At 36.6% G+C, this 20,727-nt stretch overlaps 1 protein-coding gene across 2 annotated transcripts; it reads right to left on the bottom strand.

Moving 5' to 3' along the window:
• Nucleotides 1-2,217: 2,217 nt before the first annotated feature.
• zgc:154093 (cdc42 effector protein 2) lies at nucleotides 2,218-13,004 on the bottom strand. 2 transcript variants are annotated; one of them, XM_028465556.1, is made up of 2 exons: nucleotides 12,873-13,004; nucleotides 2,218-3,688 (listed from the first exon to the last, which is right to left on the bottom strand). In XM_028465556.1, exon 2 carries the CDS (start codon nucleotides 3,442-3,444, stop codon nucleotides 2,653-2,655), a length of 792 nt encoding a protein of 263 aa, XP_028321357.1. In that variant the 5' UTR covers nucleotides 3,445-3,688; nucleotides 12,873-13,004; the 3' UTR covers nucleotides 2,218-2,652. The 2 variants fall into 2 exon arrangements, with proteins under 2 accessions (XP_028321357.1, XP_028321358.1); XM_028465557.1 differs by having other exon boundaries at nucleotides 12,877-13,004.
• Between the last annotated feature and the right edge of the window lie 7,723 nt (nucleotides 13,005-20,727).

Below are 20,727 nucleotides of genomic sequence, written 5' to 3'. Positions count from 1 at the left end.
TTTTATGCCTTACTATAGCCTTACCTCCATTTTTGGGTGTTTGAAATTTTTTCACCCATTTTTATGCCTTACTATAGCCTTACCTCTATTTTTTGGTGTTTGAAACATTTTCGCCCGTTTTTATGCCTTACTATAGCCTTACCTCTATTTTTTGGTGTTTGAAACATTTTTGCCCGTTTTTATGCCTTACTATAGCCTTACCTCCGTTATTGGGTGTTTGAAATTTTTTTGCACGTTTTTATGCCTTACTGTAGCCTTACCTCCGTTTTTGGGTGTTTGAAATTTTTTTGCCCTTTTTATGCCTTACTATAGCCTTACCTCTGTTTTTGGGTGTTTGAAATTTTTTCACCCATTTTTATGCCTTACCTTTATTTTTGGGTGTTTGAAATTTTTTCACCCATTTTTATGCCTTACTAGAGCCTTACCTCCGTTATTGGGTGTTTGAAATATTTTCGCCCGTTTTTATGCCTTACTGTAGCCTTATCTCCGTTTTTGGGTGTTTGAAATATTTTCGCCCGTTTTTATGCCTTACTGTAGCCTTATCTCCGTTTTTGGGTGTTTGAAATATTTTCGCCCGTTTTTATGCCTTACTATAGCCTTACCTCCGTTTTTGGGTGTTTGAAATTTTTTCGACCGTTTTTCTGCCTTACTGTAGCCTTACCTCCGTTTTTGGGTGTTTGAAATTTTTTCACCCATTTTTATGCCTTACTGTAGCCTTACCTCCTTTTTTGGGTGTTTGAAATTTTTTCACCCATTTTTATGCCTTAATGTAGCCTTACCTCCGTTTTTGGGCGTTTAAAAATTTTTTGCACGTTTTTATTCCATACTTCTTTTTTCGACATTTGAAATGATCTTTATTTTTTATGACTTACTATAGTGTAATAGTATAGTTCAATCGTCTACAAATGGAGCTTTTTCTTTGGATGAAACATTTATTTGTACATTTGCAGCATAAATGACATTGAAATAAGAGACAGCCTTTTTAACAGCAGCTCCTGTAACATGATGTAATTCACACATTAGACACCAGGTGGTGCTTAAGAGTCACAGATTCCAAATCTTCAAAGTCATCCTGATTAAAAACCAACATTATTTTTAGTGTTAGTATAGTAGCTCAGTCTGACACGTTATTGAATTTTTGGACCAAATCAAACTGTATTTAGTTTGATTCAAAGAGAGAAAATCAAGCTTAAAAAGAGAAAAACATCCTTGTTTGACCAGCAACAGCCTTTGGGTTCATTTTACAGGATTGAGACCATATTTTAGAGTTTGTAATACTTTATTTTACTTAAATTATGGAAGCCTGTTTTTGCCACTAACAAAAAGAAAATTACTCCTGCATGTCAAAATTATGTTAGGAAAGTTATAATTACGAAATAGAAAGTCATAATTATGAGATACAAACAGAGCATTTGCAGCGTAACAAAACTTACTGGTAGATTCTTAATTACACTTAATAATTGATTCAAAACACATATTTTGGATGTTTATTCAGTTCTTAAAATTCATCACATCGTATGTTGTGTAGAAAATAGTAGAAGTACATGAATAAAGTTTTACAGCAAAAATGATTCCGTCACATTTTTGTATGTTTCTTTGCAAATTTACATTAATAATATTTTTTTTTCATAATTATGACTTTCTTTCTCTTAATTATGACTATACTAACTCATAGATATGACTTTTTTCTCATAATCATGAATTCCTTTCTCAGAATTATGACTTTCTTTCTGAAAATAATGACTTTTTTCTCAGAATTATGATTTTCCATAGTGATTTTTTAGTGGCTGAAACATGCTTTAAAGAATTAAAAAACTTAAAATTAATGTTTCTTTTTTTAACATTACTGCTCTACGCTTCTTTTATTTTTTCTTTATTGGTTGAAAAAAAAAGCGAAATTTTTAGCCGTTTGATGAGCTAATAGTTAATTATGCTAAATTTCTTTATAAATGGCAGTTTAGCCGGCAATGCTACATGCTAAGCTAACCAAACATGTGGGACAGATATAATATGGAGCTCCAATGAGAAGCACATTTATACATGGAACGCAATCTGTCACCTGAAAAGATAACAGGAATTAACAGGAATATGAAATGGCTGCTGTAAAAAAAAGGCTGTAAAATATGCGGAGGAGACGTTTTATGTGGAATATACAATATTTGTATGTTTTTACAAAACTTTTGGTTTTTTCAAATTAAAAATGAAGGAAAAATGTTGCCTTTTGTATATCATTTATTGGCCATACAAGTTCAAAATGAGTTATCAGGTCCATTCAAATCCATCCAAGTGCATGACTGTACAAAGCTTGAATCTGTTGCTTTCACATCTTGTTTGGCCCTAACAAACCATCACAGGCTGATAATATTCACTGTATTTTTAGAACGTTTGAGTAGCAGCTGGTGGCAGAGCCTGTTCTCTCAGCCCAGTCTGGACTCAGTCTGCAGTTTGTTAATGATTACAAAGCAAAGTTTAGTGAGCTCCAGCTGTAACGACACGTCCAAAGGACCAGCCTCGGCTCAGCAGCAACATCCACGACTCCTCAGCTCGCTGTCGATCGTTCCTTATCTTTGGGTTCAGCTGACGTTTCCTTCGCCCTCCAGTTTCCAGACTTTCGGTCCTTTTATCTAAAAAAATGTCTTAATCGTGTCCAGCTCACAGCTCACAGCGGTGGTCCACGTTCTTGTAGCGGTCCATGATGCCCAGGACGTCCTCCAGGATGGACGGACCGAGGTCGAGGTCCAACCCGACCATGGAGTCCGACCGCGGGTGGAAGGGCGCGCAGGGCGACTCATTGTGTTCGCTCCTCAGGTCCTCATTGCTCAGCCCGGCGTCGGAGTCCAAGCTGAGGCCCCTGCGAGGGTCCAGAGGACAGCAGGACTCCGAGAGCGAGTCCTCGGAGGAGACCTCAGAGAAGGAGCCGGACGAAGGGACGAGTCGGCGGATGGCCGGTGAGATGGAAATGTCCCTGCAAGGATCAGATGGCGTGCGTCCGACCACGCCGTTCTGACAGAAGGACAGGGTGGGGGTCGTAGCGGTCGGCGAGGGGTCTTCCAGGTGGAGGCGTGGCGGTTTGGGTGGGGCCTGCTCGTGGGCGATGACTACAGGCATAGAGATAGTGTTCTTCAGCAGGCCGGAGGAGGACTGTTGGTAGTGGCGCCCATTGTAGGTGTAGGTGTGCTGCTCGTGCTTAGCGGCGCCGTCGTCCTCGCGTCTCTCCGCGCTATGAGAGCGTCCGTTCTGCGACGGCAGCATGTCCATCTTCCCCTGCAGGAAAGACACGTCTCCAAACATGTCGCCCTCGCCTTCAGGCCCCACGTGCGCTCTGTGACGGACGTCGCCCAGCGGCGGGCTGATCATGTCCCCCGACAGGACGTCACGTAGCTTCAGCTTCTTCCCTTTCTTGGGCGTGGTGGTTTTCAGGTAAATGGGAGTCTTTGCTGGCATCGCTTCCCAAAAAGACCTTAATGTGTGGCTAGTCGCTCTATTGTTAGTGTAGCCAAGCTAGCCTCAGGGGTTGCGCTAACGCTAACATGTGACAGTAGGCCTTGACCTCAAATCAACTCCTTCTTCTCAAACCCTGAGGATCCATAACTTGCAGAACTTCTGTCTTGATCCCAGGGAGGGTGTAGTAGATGAGGAAAGACCGTCTCTGTCCTGCGTCCTGTGAGGACGTCAGGAATGTTGAGTCCTGCGAGAAGAGAACGGGAGAGAAGTCAGAGCGAGGCCAACAGAGGGGATTGGTGGTGGTGGGGGGGGGGGTGTAGAGATTTACAACCAGCAGAGGAAACTTGAAGAAAAACAGTGCAAGAGCTTCTTGTGTTTGCTGAAGAGGAGTCACCAAAAAACTCTGTCACACATTCCTCCAAAGAGCCAAACGCAAATTACCAGCAGGAAATTGTTGGTTGAAACGCTCCAGGAGGACAAACCTTTAGACGTCTTACACTAGAAAAACACTGTGAATAATGGGATGGCAGCGTAATCTCATGACCTGACATCTCTACTGGTATTTAACCCTTTCAACACAACTGTAGATGCAACTAAAAAACACCAGAAACACTTCTCTAGGATGCACTCAGCCTCTTTATTCAACTTATTTATTCATTTCAGACTGATTTATTCATCTTTCTTTTCTTTTATCAACATTTTCCTCATTATTTGACCACATTCTTAGAGGAAATACACCATGCCAGACTCAGGTATGACCTCATCATAATGTGTTCCCAGTTCCAGAGGTGAAAGTAAGAGATTACAAGTACTCACGTTACTGTATATGAGTTGCTTTTATGGGTAGTTGTACTTTTTGAGTACATTTCTAAATCAGTAATTCTACTTACACTTAAGTACATTTTAAAAGAAGTAAAGTCATTTGTTACATTTCTCCACCCAACCGTTTCCGTTTCATGGTCTTATGTGAAGTGTCACGGGTTACTTTGAGTACTATTTAATTGTGCAACTTTTTACTTGTACTTGAGTGTTTTATGTAGGACTTGTACTTGTACTTGAGTAGAAATTCAATCAAGTAACAGTACTTCTACTTGAGTAGGATATATTAGTACTCTTTACACCTCTGCCCATGTCCAATGTTTGGGTTTCCCAGGGACCCTGAACGCATCTAGAGGAAAACGTTCATTTAAAAAACGCTAATGACCGTAATGTTATTACAGTAATTTTACTCACACGTGATGGAATCATTAAAGATACCGCTTTGTTTTGATGACACTGTCACACGAGGAAAAGAGAAGAGAGACTAAAGTCAAAGATGGATTGAAACAAACCAAATACTAGTGGATTTAATTCAAAAATATCAGCAGGAAGATCCTCCTGGATCATAAAACCTCCATGGAGGTTCAGAGAGGGGCTTGAATACATTATGTAGCATATAGCATATAGAAAGTTAGAGTAAATATTCCATCATCTGGTCTAGACCTCATCACCTTCTATCTCCATGTTTTTATTGAATTGTATATTTATCAACTATTTACTATTCTGCAAGCGTTGAGTTGTTTTTTCATTTTTTCAAAAATATTTGCATTTCTTGGAGGAGATGTTTCTCATTGTTGCGATGAAGGACAGATTGTTATAATGCATAATAAAGGTGATTGACTCATTTTTAAAGTCTTGTTATAAAGAGAGAAATGCATTTTTAAAACCTTGTGGACAATAACAAGTTATTTATCTACTATGTTGTATTTTGCCGTGACAAGATAGATTCAAGAAAACGTCAACTACTTTGAGTATGAAGAGGTCGGCCCAAGTGTCCTCCAGTCCCTGCGCTGGTTGGGGTGTCAAACTTCACATCTTAACATCACTGTGCCCTAGTTTTCAATTCACCTCAAACTTTCTTGATTTTGTTACCAATTTTTGTGTAATTTAAAGTACATTTCTGGAATTGTTTGTGAGAATGTGCAAGATTTGTGGCATAATTGAGAGTTCTTTCCACAATCTGCAATGAAAAATGACTGCATTCATGTGATATAAACAAAGGAAAAATGTGAGCCCCTACAAATATTGTTGAGTTTCATTAAATTGGTGAATTTGACATATCGACAAATTAATTATTTGCAAATTTATACAATAATTCAAGTTTTCTCTGTCATTTTTACTCTCTCCTGTGGGCCAAATCTGATGCTCCAAAGGACTGGATTTGGCCCCCCGGCCATGAGTTTGATACATGTTGCATAGGGGATCAAAATCACAGTGTAGGGGGGCCCTACGCTCAACCTTGCTATGGTACGTGATATTACATTACAATGTTATTCTTAGGAAAACAAAGTATTATGATTCAAACAAAGACCAATGTATAAAAGATTTATGACTTTCCGAATATTAGAAAACACTCTTTGCGAAGACATGTGGAGGAGTATTTGGAGACATATTTTATATCAGATACAACAAAAGTGTATTTAAAGCGGTGATTTAATGTAAACAAGTCAGTTAAGGGTAATTGTGACTCTATTTTGCCTCGGCCGTCGGCGGTTTCAGCCTGTAAATAGTGAAAAACAACAATTACCAGCAGCAGCAGCAGCAGCGTCTCCACCCTTCAGAACCAGATCTGTCTGGTCCACGTGTGTGTTAATAATAGTTTTGTTTTGCTTCCATTGTGGCGTCCTGCCTGCTCTAATAAGCCCAACAGGCCCCTCCTATTCATTAATTTGTTACCACAGCTGTTTAATGCGTTTGTTGACGTCTTGGCTGAAGGCGTCGGCTTTTGTTAAAACTGTAACGTCTCATTCTTTACGATTTTGGCTGCCTGTGGTCTGGATGTTCATACTGGACGGTGGAGTGGATTGTTGCTGGTTTTGCTGTTGTGGGGCAAAGGATGTGTGGGAGGATGAAGGAGAATAAAACCAGTTTATGAACATTTTTGAAGCATGAGCAAACCCGCCCTGTTGATGTTTTCTTTTGAGAACTTTGAGATGTTCCCTTTTGTGTTGTACTGAACATTAACCGTCACATCAACCACTGAAGTTAATTTAAAAAAAAAAAGTCCTCACCTCTTTAGATCAGAGAAAATGCGCCACACACTCCCTTAAATTTTAATATGCGCAAAATAAAAACATTCAAAACTATTTTTAGAAGAAAAAAACCGAATAAACCTATTACCTAATTGCATGAAAAGAGCATTAATCAGCCTCCATATTAATTAAAGAACCAATGCGGATATCATATATTAAATATAATGTGGAATTAAAGAGTAACAACCACAAAACCACTTTTTTTCTGCTGAAAATTAATTTTGTACATTATCTTATTGTTGATTGATCCTGGTCCAACTCTCAACATTGTAGTCAGAAACCTATAAAAACTATCACCTGTGTTCTTTGGAGATTTTATAGTACTAGTGCCCGTAGGACGTATGTGTTCCTATTTACAGGATTCAGTTTAATATTGGCAAATCACACGCATGTCAGGATGTGGTGCACGTTGAGGTGTGTTGCACGTTGGGGCAATGGGTGGCACTTTGACTATGAATGACGGTTGGGTTAAACCATAACTGATTTTTTGGCATACAATTGAAAGCTGCTATAATTAACTATCATATACTTAGCTCTACAAAAAGGCTCATCAGTCTCAGTCACAGCTCAGAAGGGTTTGTTGAATTGGAAATGAGAAGGAAACAGAAAGCCTTACAGTTCTGATTATGTCTATTATTCATGTCATCCTCATAGTCGGCGCATAAAAATTTGCAACGAATAAAGCTAACATCATCTAGAATGGGATGAAATCTGGCAGAATAAACAGACTAACTTGTAGCTGGTCGACTAAATGATGAACTGTGCACATTATAATATTTAGCACTGTAATATAGTAATATAAGCCTTTTTATTGTTATTATTTTTCTGAGATACCATGACTACCTGTTCAAGCTGTTCAAACTGATCCTGACTAAGTTACCATGACTACCATACAACATTGAGCTGTTCTGCAAAGCTGCATTTAAGACAATTTTATGAACAATATAATTGCAGTCCAAACAAATCCGACGTTGAACACCCGTGAGAGCGATAAGGAACCTGTGAACGCAACCACAAAGACGTGAATTGCAATGAATAAAACACGTTTAATTTTCTCAACACTCTGTGCAGAGACTGTTTCATAGTGCTTTTGTCATTTTTGTATCTTTTCAGGTAAAGGAAAGCTTTTGATTTTCCATTTCAAAATTTGAATTTTTCCCATCAGATTAGAAATTAGAAATAAATAGTATGAGAAGATTGAGTACACGAGAAATATCAGGATGTATACTATATGAGGATACTATATGCACAGTATGCACACTAGTCATACTCAACCGCCCCATGATGCATTGAGAGGAATGTAAAATGGTCCTGGGACCAGTGTCACGGTCTGAGATTATAACCCTAACCCTAACATAATCCAACAAACAAATAACACATGTGTCTGTTCACTTTAAAAACAAAAATGAACAATTATTTTTTTTTAGCAAAAAATTATTTTCCGGTAGCGTGCATGTGCGCACATGCGCATATACAATCTCAGTACGACGCGCACTCAGTACATGGCACCGGCTTCGAGCTAAATATCAAACATCCCCTTTTCAAAATGAAAGTATCTCTTCTTGTCTTCCTCTACTTTTTTAATACTTCTGTAAATAGGGCTCTTATTTTGAAGTTAACAGGAAGTTTTGTCAGTAGCAAAATGGAGGGTCTCCGAAAATCTCCTAAACGTTTGAATTAAATGTGTTTACGTGTGTTTTATGGATCAAATGATCACATGATGATATTCTACTTGTTCACTTTCTCACTTCAAATGTTTTCAGAACTTTCAAAGTAAAGGTGGAGAATCAACAGAGATATTTAGCCTCAGTGTGATTCAGGTTTTTGTAGGTTTGAAATGCATCTTGGGAAACTTGGAAATATACTTTAGTGGGAACGCTCATCATCCTAATCATCCCAATAGCAGATAGTAGACAGTATGTACTCATTGAGTGTGTAGTACTTTAGTGTGCGATTTTGAACACATGTAGCCTATGTGTGCTAACATCACAATACATAGTAATACATATCGTAAAAGTAAAAACACAAAATAACATGAAATAATATAACATCACTAGAATCAAATAGAACTAAATAATATTACAAGAACGAAAATAAATTATTGTTTTTTAAAATGCAGAAGTTTCAAAAAAATGAAGTTAAAAAAAGATAGAAATACCAAACATATTATATAGGTGGCAGAGAAAGTCCCATCTATAATTGATCTTCTTGGAATATAAATATACATCATATTAAATACTACATTTCCTGTGATGTACTACAAAATAAAAGCACTATTTTAAGAACAAGTCCCTCCACATGCTCACTGGCCTCTCACCAACCCTGAAAGGCAACATTTTAGTTCCACTCCAGCCTTTCTTTACTTTGGTGTCTCTCTCTCTCTTTTTCCTACAAGCAGGAATTTGGGACTGAGTCGTGATGCAATCAGCCACAGAGTCTGACCTCACGTCTGTTTCTGCTCTCAGACGCACTTTCTATTTCCTGCTTATATATTCAATTAAAACACACTGCACAGAGTCTCTAATGCAGAGGTCACATCTATGTCCACGCTGGAAAGTTAAATAACTTTACAACAAAGTGTTTCTGTGTAAAGCCTTATTATTATTATAACAAAACATGCAGATTTACCATAAAAGGGTTTAATTTAAGTATTAGCAGTTGATTTTAGATACCTGAGCTGTTTTAAAAGCCTCATACACCACAAGTCCAAACTTTTGACCTGCATCATCCAAAAAAATCTTTAAAACTGACTCAATAGTAGTGACTCAGCAACAAAATGTGAGCTAAAAACACGAATCAAATGGATCACAGGAATTCAATGCATTTGATACAATACTTTTATTTTTTTAATGTGCATTTTTTTTGCATTATTATGGCCTTTTTTCCCAAAGCCTTAACGATTGTCAATTTCTGTCACATCATAGCATCTAATTTTGCCCATATCATATGAAAAATCCCCATTTAAACTGCTCAGCCAGTGCCGCTACATGCTAAGCTAACCAAAACACTATAGTGAATAGTGAAAGATGCGGATACGTATGTTCACTTTTTCATAGTCCACATATTTTGAACATTTAACTAATTTTTCTTTCATTTGAGACAGAAATTCATGTAAAACCTCATATTCTATATCATTGTTAAAAATGTGTACACATGAAAAATAAATCTAAATGTAAAAGTTAAATATAAATGTTGACTCTAAATGTTAAATGTAAATCCATCCATTCATTTTCAGATCTGCTTCGTCCTATTTTAGGGTCATGGGGTATAATGTAAATCTAAATGTAAATGTTAAATGTAAATGTTAAATTTAAATCTAAATGTTAAATCTAAATGTTAAATTGGTCACCAAGTGTAAAGTTAAATGTTTCAAAATCATACAAAGTGGGCAGGTCAGCAACTGTCGATCACGATGCCCCACCCTCAATCCACACACCCCACCCTCCAAGGTCTTCTGCATCCTCGGTGTCTTCAGTGAATCTACATCTGTTACACTGTGAGGGTTGATGTGCATCCTGTACACCAGTCATTACCGCTCTTTAGAGTTTGTCAGTTTGGAGCATAATTCCTAAGCATTTAGCTTAACACTTGGTGACCAATTTAACATTTTGATTTAGATTTAACATTTACATTAAGATTTAACATTTACATTTAAAATTTACATTTAAATTTAACATTTACATTTAGATTGATTCTTAATGTGTCCACATTTTTAACAATGATATGAAACATGCTGTGAGGAAACTGATCTAAATGTTGAAAATATGTTGGCAATGAAAAAGTGACAAAGTCAGTTTTTAAATTCGGCACCCCATACGCCTCCTCATCTTTCACTATTCCTATTTTGTTAGCTTAGCATGTAGCGACACAGGCTGAGCGGTGTAAATAAAAGGGCGGGGCTTTATTATTTAGCACATTACAGTTACTTTTGTGATTTAAAATTTGAAATTGCTGTTACAACCTGTTTGTATTTGTACACACAGACCTTTTTGGACTCCAGTTTGGATTTTTATCCCTTGATTTAAAGTAATAAAAATTAAAAGTAAAGATTTTTTGTATTGATATTTGTGAATATATTGTGGAAAAAAAAAAAAAAAAACCTTGTTTTTAAAACAAAATATTCACAATCATTGTAAAGCGAGCAGAGCTGTTTCTGGCTATATGCGGAGGGACTATGAAATTGTATAAAATGAACGTATCATATTAACTTCACCTATCCCCAATGTGCTTGAAAATAAATGCAGGATTTAAGAATAAAATAAACTGCTATCATAAGCTGTGGAAAGAGGTTTTTTTTATTTTTTAAAACACTCATCAGTTTTATTTACATTAAGAGGATTGTTGGTTTCCTTGTTTTCTTGTTTTTTATCAGGCTTCAGGGTCAATCTAAGAAGTTTAATCTTATACTACGGTCATCATGACTGGTTAACTGGCGAAGTGTCATAGGTTGTAGCAGTTTGTGGAGCAATTAGAGTCAAAATAAAGTGCTTTTAACTTGTAGATAAGAATATAACTAAATCCATAATAAATGGGTATCCAAACAATGTGCTAAATCAGACATTTACAGCTGGCGGCTTGGGGGCCACATGCAGCCCTTGCTCTAATTAAAAACACACAAAATGACTATAAAAATACCCAAAATATACACAAAAATGTACAACAAAAATAAAGAAAATGACTCCAAAAACAGAAAACGACAACAGATATTTACAAGACAAAAAAATACATAAATAAATTTAGAGAAAACACACAAATTAACACAAAATGACACCAGAAACACACATAATGTCTATAAAAAGAGACACGACAACAAAAAATAAACACAATGACAGGAAAATGTGCTAAATGACAGAGAAATTTACAAAACAACAGCAAATATACAGGAAAAATGATTCCAAATTTACAACAAAAATAAGCAAAATTACTCAAAAAACACAAAATGAAAACAAATATTCACAAGACAAAAAAATAACATAGAAAATGAGAGAAAATACACTAAAATCACACCACAAACACACACAATGAGCAAAAAAAAAACATGTAAACAACAACAAAAAGACACAAAAATTGATTATTTACTGTTATTCTGGTGTTGTTTGTGTGACTGTAAGCTAATTCATGTTATCTTTAACAGCTTTTACGCCTCAATCACTGCCTTTTGTCATAGTACTGTAATGGCTTCTCAATCTGATTGTGATACAGACGAAGTGTGACGTGTTTTTGCCTTGTCGTGTCATTTATTTTTGTGTTAAATTAAAGAAAACAATCGTTAAAAGGGAGATAAACCAAAGCGGAGCCATGCGTCATTACGCACAGCGGGACTGTGGTGACAAAAGGCGTCTCGCCTGATAATCCGATTGTTTTTACCATAAAAGTAAATCCGACTGTCCGCCTGTGTCGTCAGTGACCGAAACTATTCCTGGGAGACGTTTTTACTGACTCATTTTCACATTTTTATTCCTGATAAAGATAAAACTGAAGCAGTAGTGAAGCAATAGTTTAGTCAGGTGCGTGATTCACTTCTAATACAGGCTTTAACAGACACTGAGTTTCCTAATCTCCTCTTTAAGAAGCTGAGAACCTTCTTAAACCACTGATCAACATCAGAATAGATCTTCTAAAAAAAAAAAAAGCTAACATGGAAATAAAGATTCACCTTTAACAACTTGAAATGATTATTTGTGGAAATGTAGATACAATAAACGGGGAAAAACGCTTTAAAGTTGGTGCGTTCAAGGACTAAAGTCACGTTAAGTCCCTGAATGTCCCTCCTGTGAGGTGTTATGTAACCACATCCTGTGGGATTTAGTGATTGGCAACAAATGAGCAAATTATTTCCATCAAGATTTCACAACAAATCGTTAGTCATAAACCAACACCCAAAAAAAGAGAAAACCCCCTCAAACTCAGCAGATATGAACACATTATTGTGATGGTGGGAATAAAAAAGTATCAGGGTGTGTTTCTTTCCCTCATCCTGTGCTTTTATCCCTAAACTCCTCCTGTATTTATTTCCACATGTGATCCTTTCTGTCACTGTGTTAATCTGCTTAGAAATGAGATCCTCCTCGACCGGATTGTCTGAAATGTGGCATGACGTCAACACCATAAATAACAGATATTCTTCTCTCTATTCAACAATAACAACACAACATACAGAATCCGACACAATAAAACTCCCATTTGTTGTAAATAATTAGGTTAAACTGCGCCACACGATGCGATGCGCGCGCACGGCTCAGATGCGTTATTATTCATCACAGGGAATAAAGAGTAAAAAACACACAACGCACGAGTCCTAATAAAGTCACGTTTTGAAGAGGTGTGTGTGTGTGTGTGTGTTTTAGTGAGGTTTACCTACACATTGAAGCGTTGCTCCATCATCTTCTCACAGAGAATCCAAGTTTTCTCTCCAACAGTCCGAGGAATAAACGAGCTGAGGAATAAAGCTCTTTACTGTCCGATTATCAGTGCGTCTGTGAGAGAGAGAGAGAGAGAGAGAGAGAGAGAGAGAGAGAGAGAGAGAGAGAGAGAGAGAGAGGAGGAGGATCAGCCAGGGGGAGGCACTCCCTGGGAGGACTTTCAAAATAAGAGGAGAAAGTGGGCGGATGAAGGCAAAATAAGATCATGTAAACCAGGGTTTTTCAACCTCGTTTACTGGGGTCGCCAGGAAATAACATGGAATTGCCTTAAATGTCTAGTAATAATAAAATAAAATAAATGACTGATTTTTTGTACGGCTATCCGTACAACCAACATTCTACCCGTATCATTGGCCATTTTAGGTCACGTGACTAAGACTAAACCTAACCGTAAACCTAACCCTAACGCTAACCCTAACCCTAAAAATGGTTGCGATATAGGGTTCTAACAAAACCCTAACCCTAAAACTAACCTAGAGACGCGACATACGTGTACTTCGGTAAACGAACCAATAGCACTTTGTGCGGTTGTCCGTACAGCAACTGTACGAATAAACACTTTCTTTAAAATACTAGTGCAGTGCCTGTAGGAAGTATGTGCTGCTATAGAAAAGTAGCTTTTTCATGGCTGGTTTACATAGGAGCTTTAATTCCTCTTTAATTCAGAATACAACTTTAATCCTCTTTAAACTGACCTTGTAAACACTTAATTCCTAATGCAAATATAATTCTGAATTACACACACACATATACATGGTTAATTTTTTATTATTACTACTCACCTTAGTTACAAATGTTGCTCACTGGTCAATAGTTACGGGGTGTTTTTTTGTTTTTTTTTAACTATATTAGACCAATTGTAGTTGTTTCTAAAAGCCCTTTGTGCAGTCACTCCTGTTTATTCTACGCAGCTTCCTGCTTATCCTGAGTTACAATGACTACCTGTCAACATTGAGTTGTTCGGCAAAGCTGCATTTGGGACAATTTTGTGAAAATAATTCATGAACAGTGTCATTGCAGTCCAAACAAATCAGATGTTGCACACCCTTGAACCAAGCTGCAGCCATGTTGAAAGTCTCAGGTCAGTCTGATCCTGATTCGCTGAGATATTTGAGACGCAGACACACACGCACACACAGACAGACAGAGGTTCCTTGCTTTATAGATAAGAAGATAGATAGATAGATAGATAGATAGATAGATAGATAGATAGATAGATAGATAGATAGATAGATAGATAGATAGATAGATAGATAGATAGATAGATAGATAGATAGATAGATAATGTTTTAATTTTTTAAATTGTATTTATGTATTCATTTTATTATCTATTTTGCACAATTATAATACAAAACATAATATCACAGAAATAGATATAGACTACAGGTATAGAGCTTAAATAATAATAATATTTTTTTCTTATTCTTCTTAAAACACTGCATACAATCTTAAACAACTGTATTCTATATTTTCACTTTCTCAAATATACATTTAGTTTGAGTGAAATGCAGTATAAAATTACTACTCTGCATTTGTAACACATTATAAAAAAAAAACATATGGTTAAAAACTAATTTTAGAGAAAAAAAAAGTCTCTAGGGTCGCCAGAAACATGTGATATAAAAATGGGATCTGATACTTACTGTACTGTTACTTGATTGAAATTGTACTCAAGCACAAGTACAAGTCATACATCACATACTCAAGTGCAAGTAAAAAGTAGCTGAAATAATAGTATTCAAAGTAAAAGTAACTTTCATGTTGAAACTCCAACCTGAACCAAAGAAAGTGACTGGGAGTTGATCAGAAATGGCAACGACTATAAGAACATAAGGAAAATAACGCGGTGCATTATGTTTAATCTGATTGGTCGGCTATGATGTGATACATTTGTAGTTGTCTGGTCATTTCAGTTTTTTTGGAGTTTCACAATGTCTGTTGATCATTTTAAAACAAAAAAGAATGATTTACTCAGTAATGTTTTCTGTGTAAAAATGTAACAAATTACTTCTTTTAAAATGTACTCGTGCCCATAAACGCAACTCAATTACAGTAACGTGAGTGCATGTCATCCATTACTTTCACCTCTGTTTCTGATTTAATTTATAAACTATTTTTTTATATTTGTAAGATTTTAGAATTTAATTGATTTTGGTTTAAAATATGTAAAATATATTTTTTTCAATGTGTTCCTTTGGTGTTGTTTTGGCCAGTGCTGCCAGTGGCCCCAGTGCTCCCCACACTGTGGGAGAACCAGATGACGTTTGGAAGCTGTGGCTTGTGTTTGGTGCTCGGTGTGATTAAGAACCAGTTAATGAGGTTTGAACCAAAGCACAAAGCAGTCGTTTGCTCTTTTACGAGTCAGGACGCGTCTTGTTTACAGCAGCGTCTACTGGAGCGATTAAACCCAGCCCAGTGTTCCCAGTGTTTCCACTGAAGCAGGGAGGTGTGCATGTGCAGAAAGGACGTGCTGAGTCAATCATTTTAATGTGTTATTAATAACCAGCAGTAAGTGACTGGTGACACTGGTACAGAAGCGGATTTGTGTCAAATCCACTTCTGTACCAGTGTCAGAAGTAGAGAAAATAATTTTGGGGAAATCAAGAATAAAGTCAAAATGATGTTGAGAATAAAGTGGAAATATAATGTTGAGATTAAAATTCAAAAGGCAACATTTTGAAAATAAACTCAAAATACAATATCGGGATAAAAGTTGAAGGTTTGTTAATATAGTCAAACCTACGGAAGCTTTTTTCGTAAGTTTTGAGAATGAATAGCCAAAACTTTGACCTTTTTAGGTTAAATGTTTTATTTTGTTTGCGAAGGGGAGGAGCTAAAACTTTTAATTTGTCAAAGGAGGAACAACATTAACATTTTGGAAATGACTGATCGAGTTAGATTAAGTTAGGTTTAATGAGGTTAGGTTAGATGTAGTTAGGTTAAGTTGAGTTAAGTCAAGTCAAGTAAAGTTTAGTTAAGTTTGGAAAAATAAGATACGTTTAGTTTAGATATGTTATGGTAGGTTAAGTTTGGTTTAGTTAGACCAGTGGTTCCTAACCTTTTTTAGGTTGTGACCCCATTTTGAAATCACAAATTTCTGGCGACCCCAGAGATAAATTTTTTTCCTAGAATTAGTTTTTGATCAAGTTTTTGATATTGTGTTACGAGTAGCCTGGATTAGTGCACTAAGTGACAAGAAGCACAAATACAGATATTTTTATACAGTATTTTATTTGAACTAGATTTATATTTAAGAAGGTGAAAGTAAAGATTTCAATTGTTTGATATGATGTGGTGTTTTGATTGGAAAAAAAAAATAACTCATAAAAAATAAAATTGTAATTCCAATTGTTTTTGTATTTTTTTGCCAGTTACTAGAAATTTCAGGCGACCCCACGTGGAGTCACAACCCCAAGGTTGAAAAATCCTGAGTCAGATTGAGTTAGGTGTAGTTGGGTTAAGAAAAATGTAAGATAACCTAAGTCGTAAGTTAAGATGAGTTAACTTAAAATAAGATGAGCCAAAATATGATTATTTAAGATAAGTTTAAAAACAAGTTTGGATGAACTACGGCCAGACTGAGGAACATCTCCGCGCCAAATAGCACATACCACATTCCAGAGAATTTAGTCAAATGACTCGGTTCCACCGAGTAAAACAAATCAAACTGTGAGACGAAAAATCTTAATCCACGTTGAATTGTCTTTGAAACGATATGTCACACGACTATGTTCCGATAAATTCAGAATTTACCAAAAAAGGCGGTGGGCCCCCGGGCCCCTCATCAAATTATGCGAGGCATAATCGTAATCTACGTTGAATTTCCTTTGAAACGATATATCACACAACTATGTTCCCATTAATTTGGAAATTACCGGAAAAGGGGGCTTGGCCCCAGGGCCCCATTTAAAATAAAATGTAGCCTCCTCCGAGGGCCCTGCCTTTACCCCCCCACCCCCCACCCCCCTCCCTCTGTGCTCCCTCTCAAGCCACGCCCCTCACACACATGCATGAGCGCCGTGCTCCAATAGCGGACCTAAGCTCATCGCTTGTATTGTGTAAAAACTACGTCGTCTCATGTCTCATTCAGGGGTAAGTAAACACTAAACTTTATCAATATATATGTTTAAAAAAAAAAACGTGAAAAAATAAAAATTTAGTTTTAACTCTGTCACAAGTGACACGCTTTGAGTGTGAGCTTGGGCATGCGAGGGGTTGAGAACGAGCAGGGAGACGTGATTGGTTAATAAAAATACGAACCATCTTTTTTCATTCATCAAAGTTTTTACAGATTTACAGCTGCTACAGATGACAGATATTCTTCGTTCCTTTTTCAGAGAACATAAGATCTTAATTTCTGTCAGGACATGAAAAAAAATTCAACCAAAAACTTAAAAAGTGTATCTGTAGAAAATTACCTACCCTACCTTTAATATAGTAAAGATAAGATCAATCTATCTGTCAATCTATATGTATATATATATATATATATATATATATATATAAATATACACGTTTTCGATGATCTGCATTAAGTGTAATTCTTACAGCTCAGGATAGGACTGTGTGTGTGACAGAAGAACTCTCCCTTTATCGCTGTATTAGCTCTATCAATCTGCTAATGCTGGCAGCTGAGCACATTGTGTAAACCAGATAAGCAAAGAAGAGTCACACAGTGCTGCAGATGTTGGTTACATCACACACTGCTATGACATCACCTATAAGTGGATCAAGATGTAATCAGTGGTGGATGTGCAGGAGGATTCCTGAGGGCAGAGTCATGAATCCTCTCCCTGTAGTGGCCCCCATGCTGAGACCCCCACAGAGGCCCTTACGCTTCCTGCAGCTCACAGACCATTAGCTGGTTGCTCAACTGCAGCCCAGCCAACAACATTCATAACATGTGGAAGCACTGAGGAGTTTTAGTCCAGGCTTTAAAGCATGAAGTACAAGAGAACAAACATGGAGGTCAGATCAGTTCCTGCTCTAAACTCTCTCAGATAGAAAGTAAAGCAAAAATGAATATTTAGTACAGTTTGTTAAACACAACACCCATATATGCTTAACAGCTACATGAGCCCAGTGCATTCTGGGAAGGAAAAATAGAGCACAAAAAGTACAGAGCCCCAGACATGACATGGTAAAAAAATTAAAAATAAAAAGTTTGTGGTCACAAAATACTAACTTATTGCCACTAAATACTAATTTGTATTTTGTATTTTGTAAATTATTACTTCTTGACAACAAATTAGTATTTCGTGGCCACATCTTGTGTATTTTTCTGTAATTTTTTGTATTTCCTCTGTAAATTTGTGTATTTTTGTAGTTATATTTTGTGTTTCTGAAGTAATTTTAATTATTTTAGTTGATTTTTGCTGTCATTTTGTGTGTTTTTGTAAATTAAATTTTTGGAGTTATTTTCTTGTCATTTCTGTGTATTTTCAGAGTCATTGTGTGTATTTTTAGTTTTTTTTGTATATATCGTTTTTGTGTATTTGTGTTGCAGTTTTTTGTATTTTATAGTCCATTTGTGTGTTATTGTGGATATTTTTGTGTACTTTGTTATCATCCTTTGTGTTTTTGGAGTAATTTTAATGGCTTTAGTTGTCTTTTGTGTATTGTTGTCGACATTTTGTGTATCTTTCTGTCATTTTTAGTCTTTTCTCTGTAAATTTGTATATTTTTTGTAATCATGTTGTGTTTTGCTGGAGTAATTCTGATCATTTTAGTTGACTTTTGTGCATTTTTCTGTCATTTTGTGAGTTTTTATCGAGTAATTTTGAGTGTTTTGGTGTCATTTTGCATGTTTACTTTGTGGGAGCGCAGGTGGCCCCTGAGCGGCCCCTGAGCGGCCACTTCCCCATGTTTGCCGTACAGCTTTTCACTTGCCTTTTCTTTGTAAATTTAGATTCAGGTTTGTTGAATGTTATTTCAATCTTGTAATGATTTACCATGTTGTTAATTCTTTAAACTTTAAATTGTCTTTTACTCTCTCCAGTTTTTAGCTGTCAAAGTCTTTTGGTTTTCCTCTTTTCACTATACCCAGTCTGGGAATGTTTGCACGTCTTTGTTTTCCATGTCTCACTTTGACTTTTATCATTTTCACTAGTTTCCTAAAGACTCTCCTCTGGCCTGAAAATCCCTGACCCACATGGTGTAACACTGGTTGCGTTTCCATTCCCGCTACAACAGAGAAAGACGGGAACGCCACACCAGTGGGATTCTGGGTGAGCTCATCGGCAGGAATTCTGGGAATCTGAGCGTGAATGAGCCTCCATGTGTTTCCATTTAGACGAAGCTCTGGGCTGAAGGAGTCAGAGAGGAGGAAAAAGACAGATGGGGAAAGAAGACTCTGGTTATTGAAGAGGAAAAACAAATCACAAAACTTTCTGTCAACGGAGAACTTTCATGTAACAGAATGTTGAGATAGAGAATTGTTCAGGATCGGAAGAACAAAAGTTTGACCCACGACAAGCCGCGTTTTCCAAATATCAGTTTGAAGCTCCAATTTCATCTATTTTGTTCCATAAACCACCAGTTCTGAGCAATTTAGCATTGTAGGCAGTAATTGAGATGCTGTAGTAATTTTCACTGCCAATATAAATATCCTGTAATCTTTGACCTTTTATTTTATTTCCAGAAAAATACAAACCCAATCAAAATAGAAATAATACACATAATGTAATAAATAAAAATACATTTAGAATAAACACTAAATAGGACTGAAAATAGTAAAAAAAAAAAATATATATATATATAAACAATGTGAACAAGTGACATATAATAAATAATATATATACAAAATGAATAAGGCACTGCATAAAATAACATAAAAACCAGTAATAAGTTAACACAACAAATTAAGACAGATGCACAAATATATGGGGTGCCGAAGGTAAAAACTCTGTCACTTTTTCATAGCTGACTTATTTTGAACATTTAGCTCATTTTTCTTTCATTTAAGACAGAAATTCATGTAACACATGAAAAATAAATCAAATTATTTAATGTAAATGTTAAATATAAATATAAATGTTAAATCTAATCGACAGGCGCTGACCTCCGCCCTGGGGCCCGCGCCGAATAGCACGTAGCACGTTCCCGAGAATTCAATGGAACGACTCGGTTCCACCGAGTAAAACAAATAAAATTGTGCGACGTAAAATCGTAATGTATGTTTAATTGCCTTTGAAACATATCATACGACTAAATTTAGAAATGACCGGAAAAGGGTCTCAAAAAGGTCTCCTAGAGGCTGTTGACGTCTGCTCATAGAATATCCATGTGAAATTACAGCCCGATTCAACGAGCATTAATGGAGGAGTAGTCATTTGAAAAATGGGGCCCCCGGGGGCCCCCGTGGCACATACAGAGTAATAGCCCACATTCATAAATTGGTATGTGTCAATGATTTGGTACCACCAACTGTGGTGGAAATTGGAAATTATCAAAAAAAGGGGGTGGGCCCCTCGAGCTCCTAATCGAATTGTGCGAGGCATAATCGTAATCTATGTTAAAAAAATTACCTTTGAAACGATATATGACACAACTATGTTCCCATACATTTTGAAATGACCGGAAATGGGGTATTCATTCATAGAGCATTCATACCAAACTGCATTCCAATCTAACGAGAACTAACGGAGGAGTAGTCATTTGAAAAATGGGGCACCCGGGGGCCCCCGTGACACGTACGGGGTAATGGGCCCCATTTATATATTGATACGTGCCAATGATTGGGTACTACCAACCGTCGTCATATTTTGATCTGTAAATAAATAAAAAATCGA

Source organism: Gouania willdenowi, chromosome 13 (genome assembly GCF_900634775.1).
Source record: "Gouania willdenowi chromosome 13, fGouWil2.1, whole genome shotgun sequence".
Lineage (NCBI taxonomy): Eukaryota > Metazoa > Chordata > Actinopteri > Blenniiformes > Gobiesocidae > Gouania > Gouania willdenowi.
Note: the sequence above shows the minus strand (reverse complement) of the source record. Positions and strands in the feature narration are given on the sequence as shown.

Excerpts from the sequence above, each read along its gene's own strand:
- zgc:154093 (XM_028465556.1), bottom strand. The coding sequence starts at position 3,444 with ATGCCAGCAAAGACTCCCATTTACCTGAAAACCACCACGCCCAAGAAA.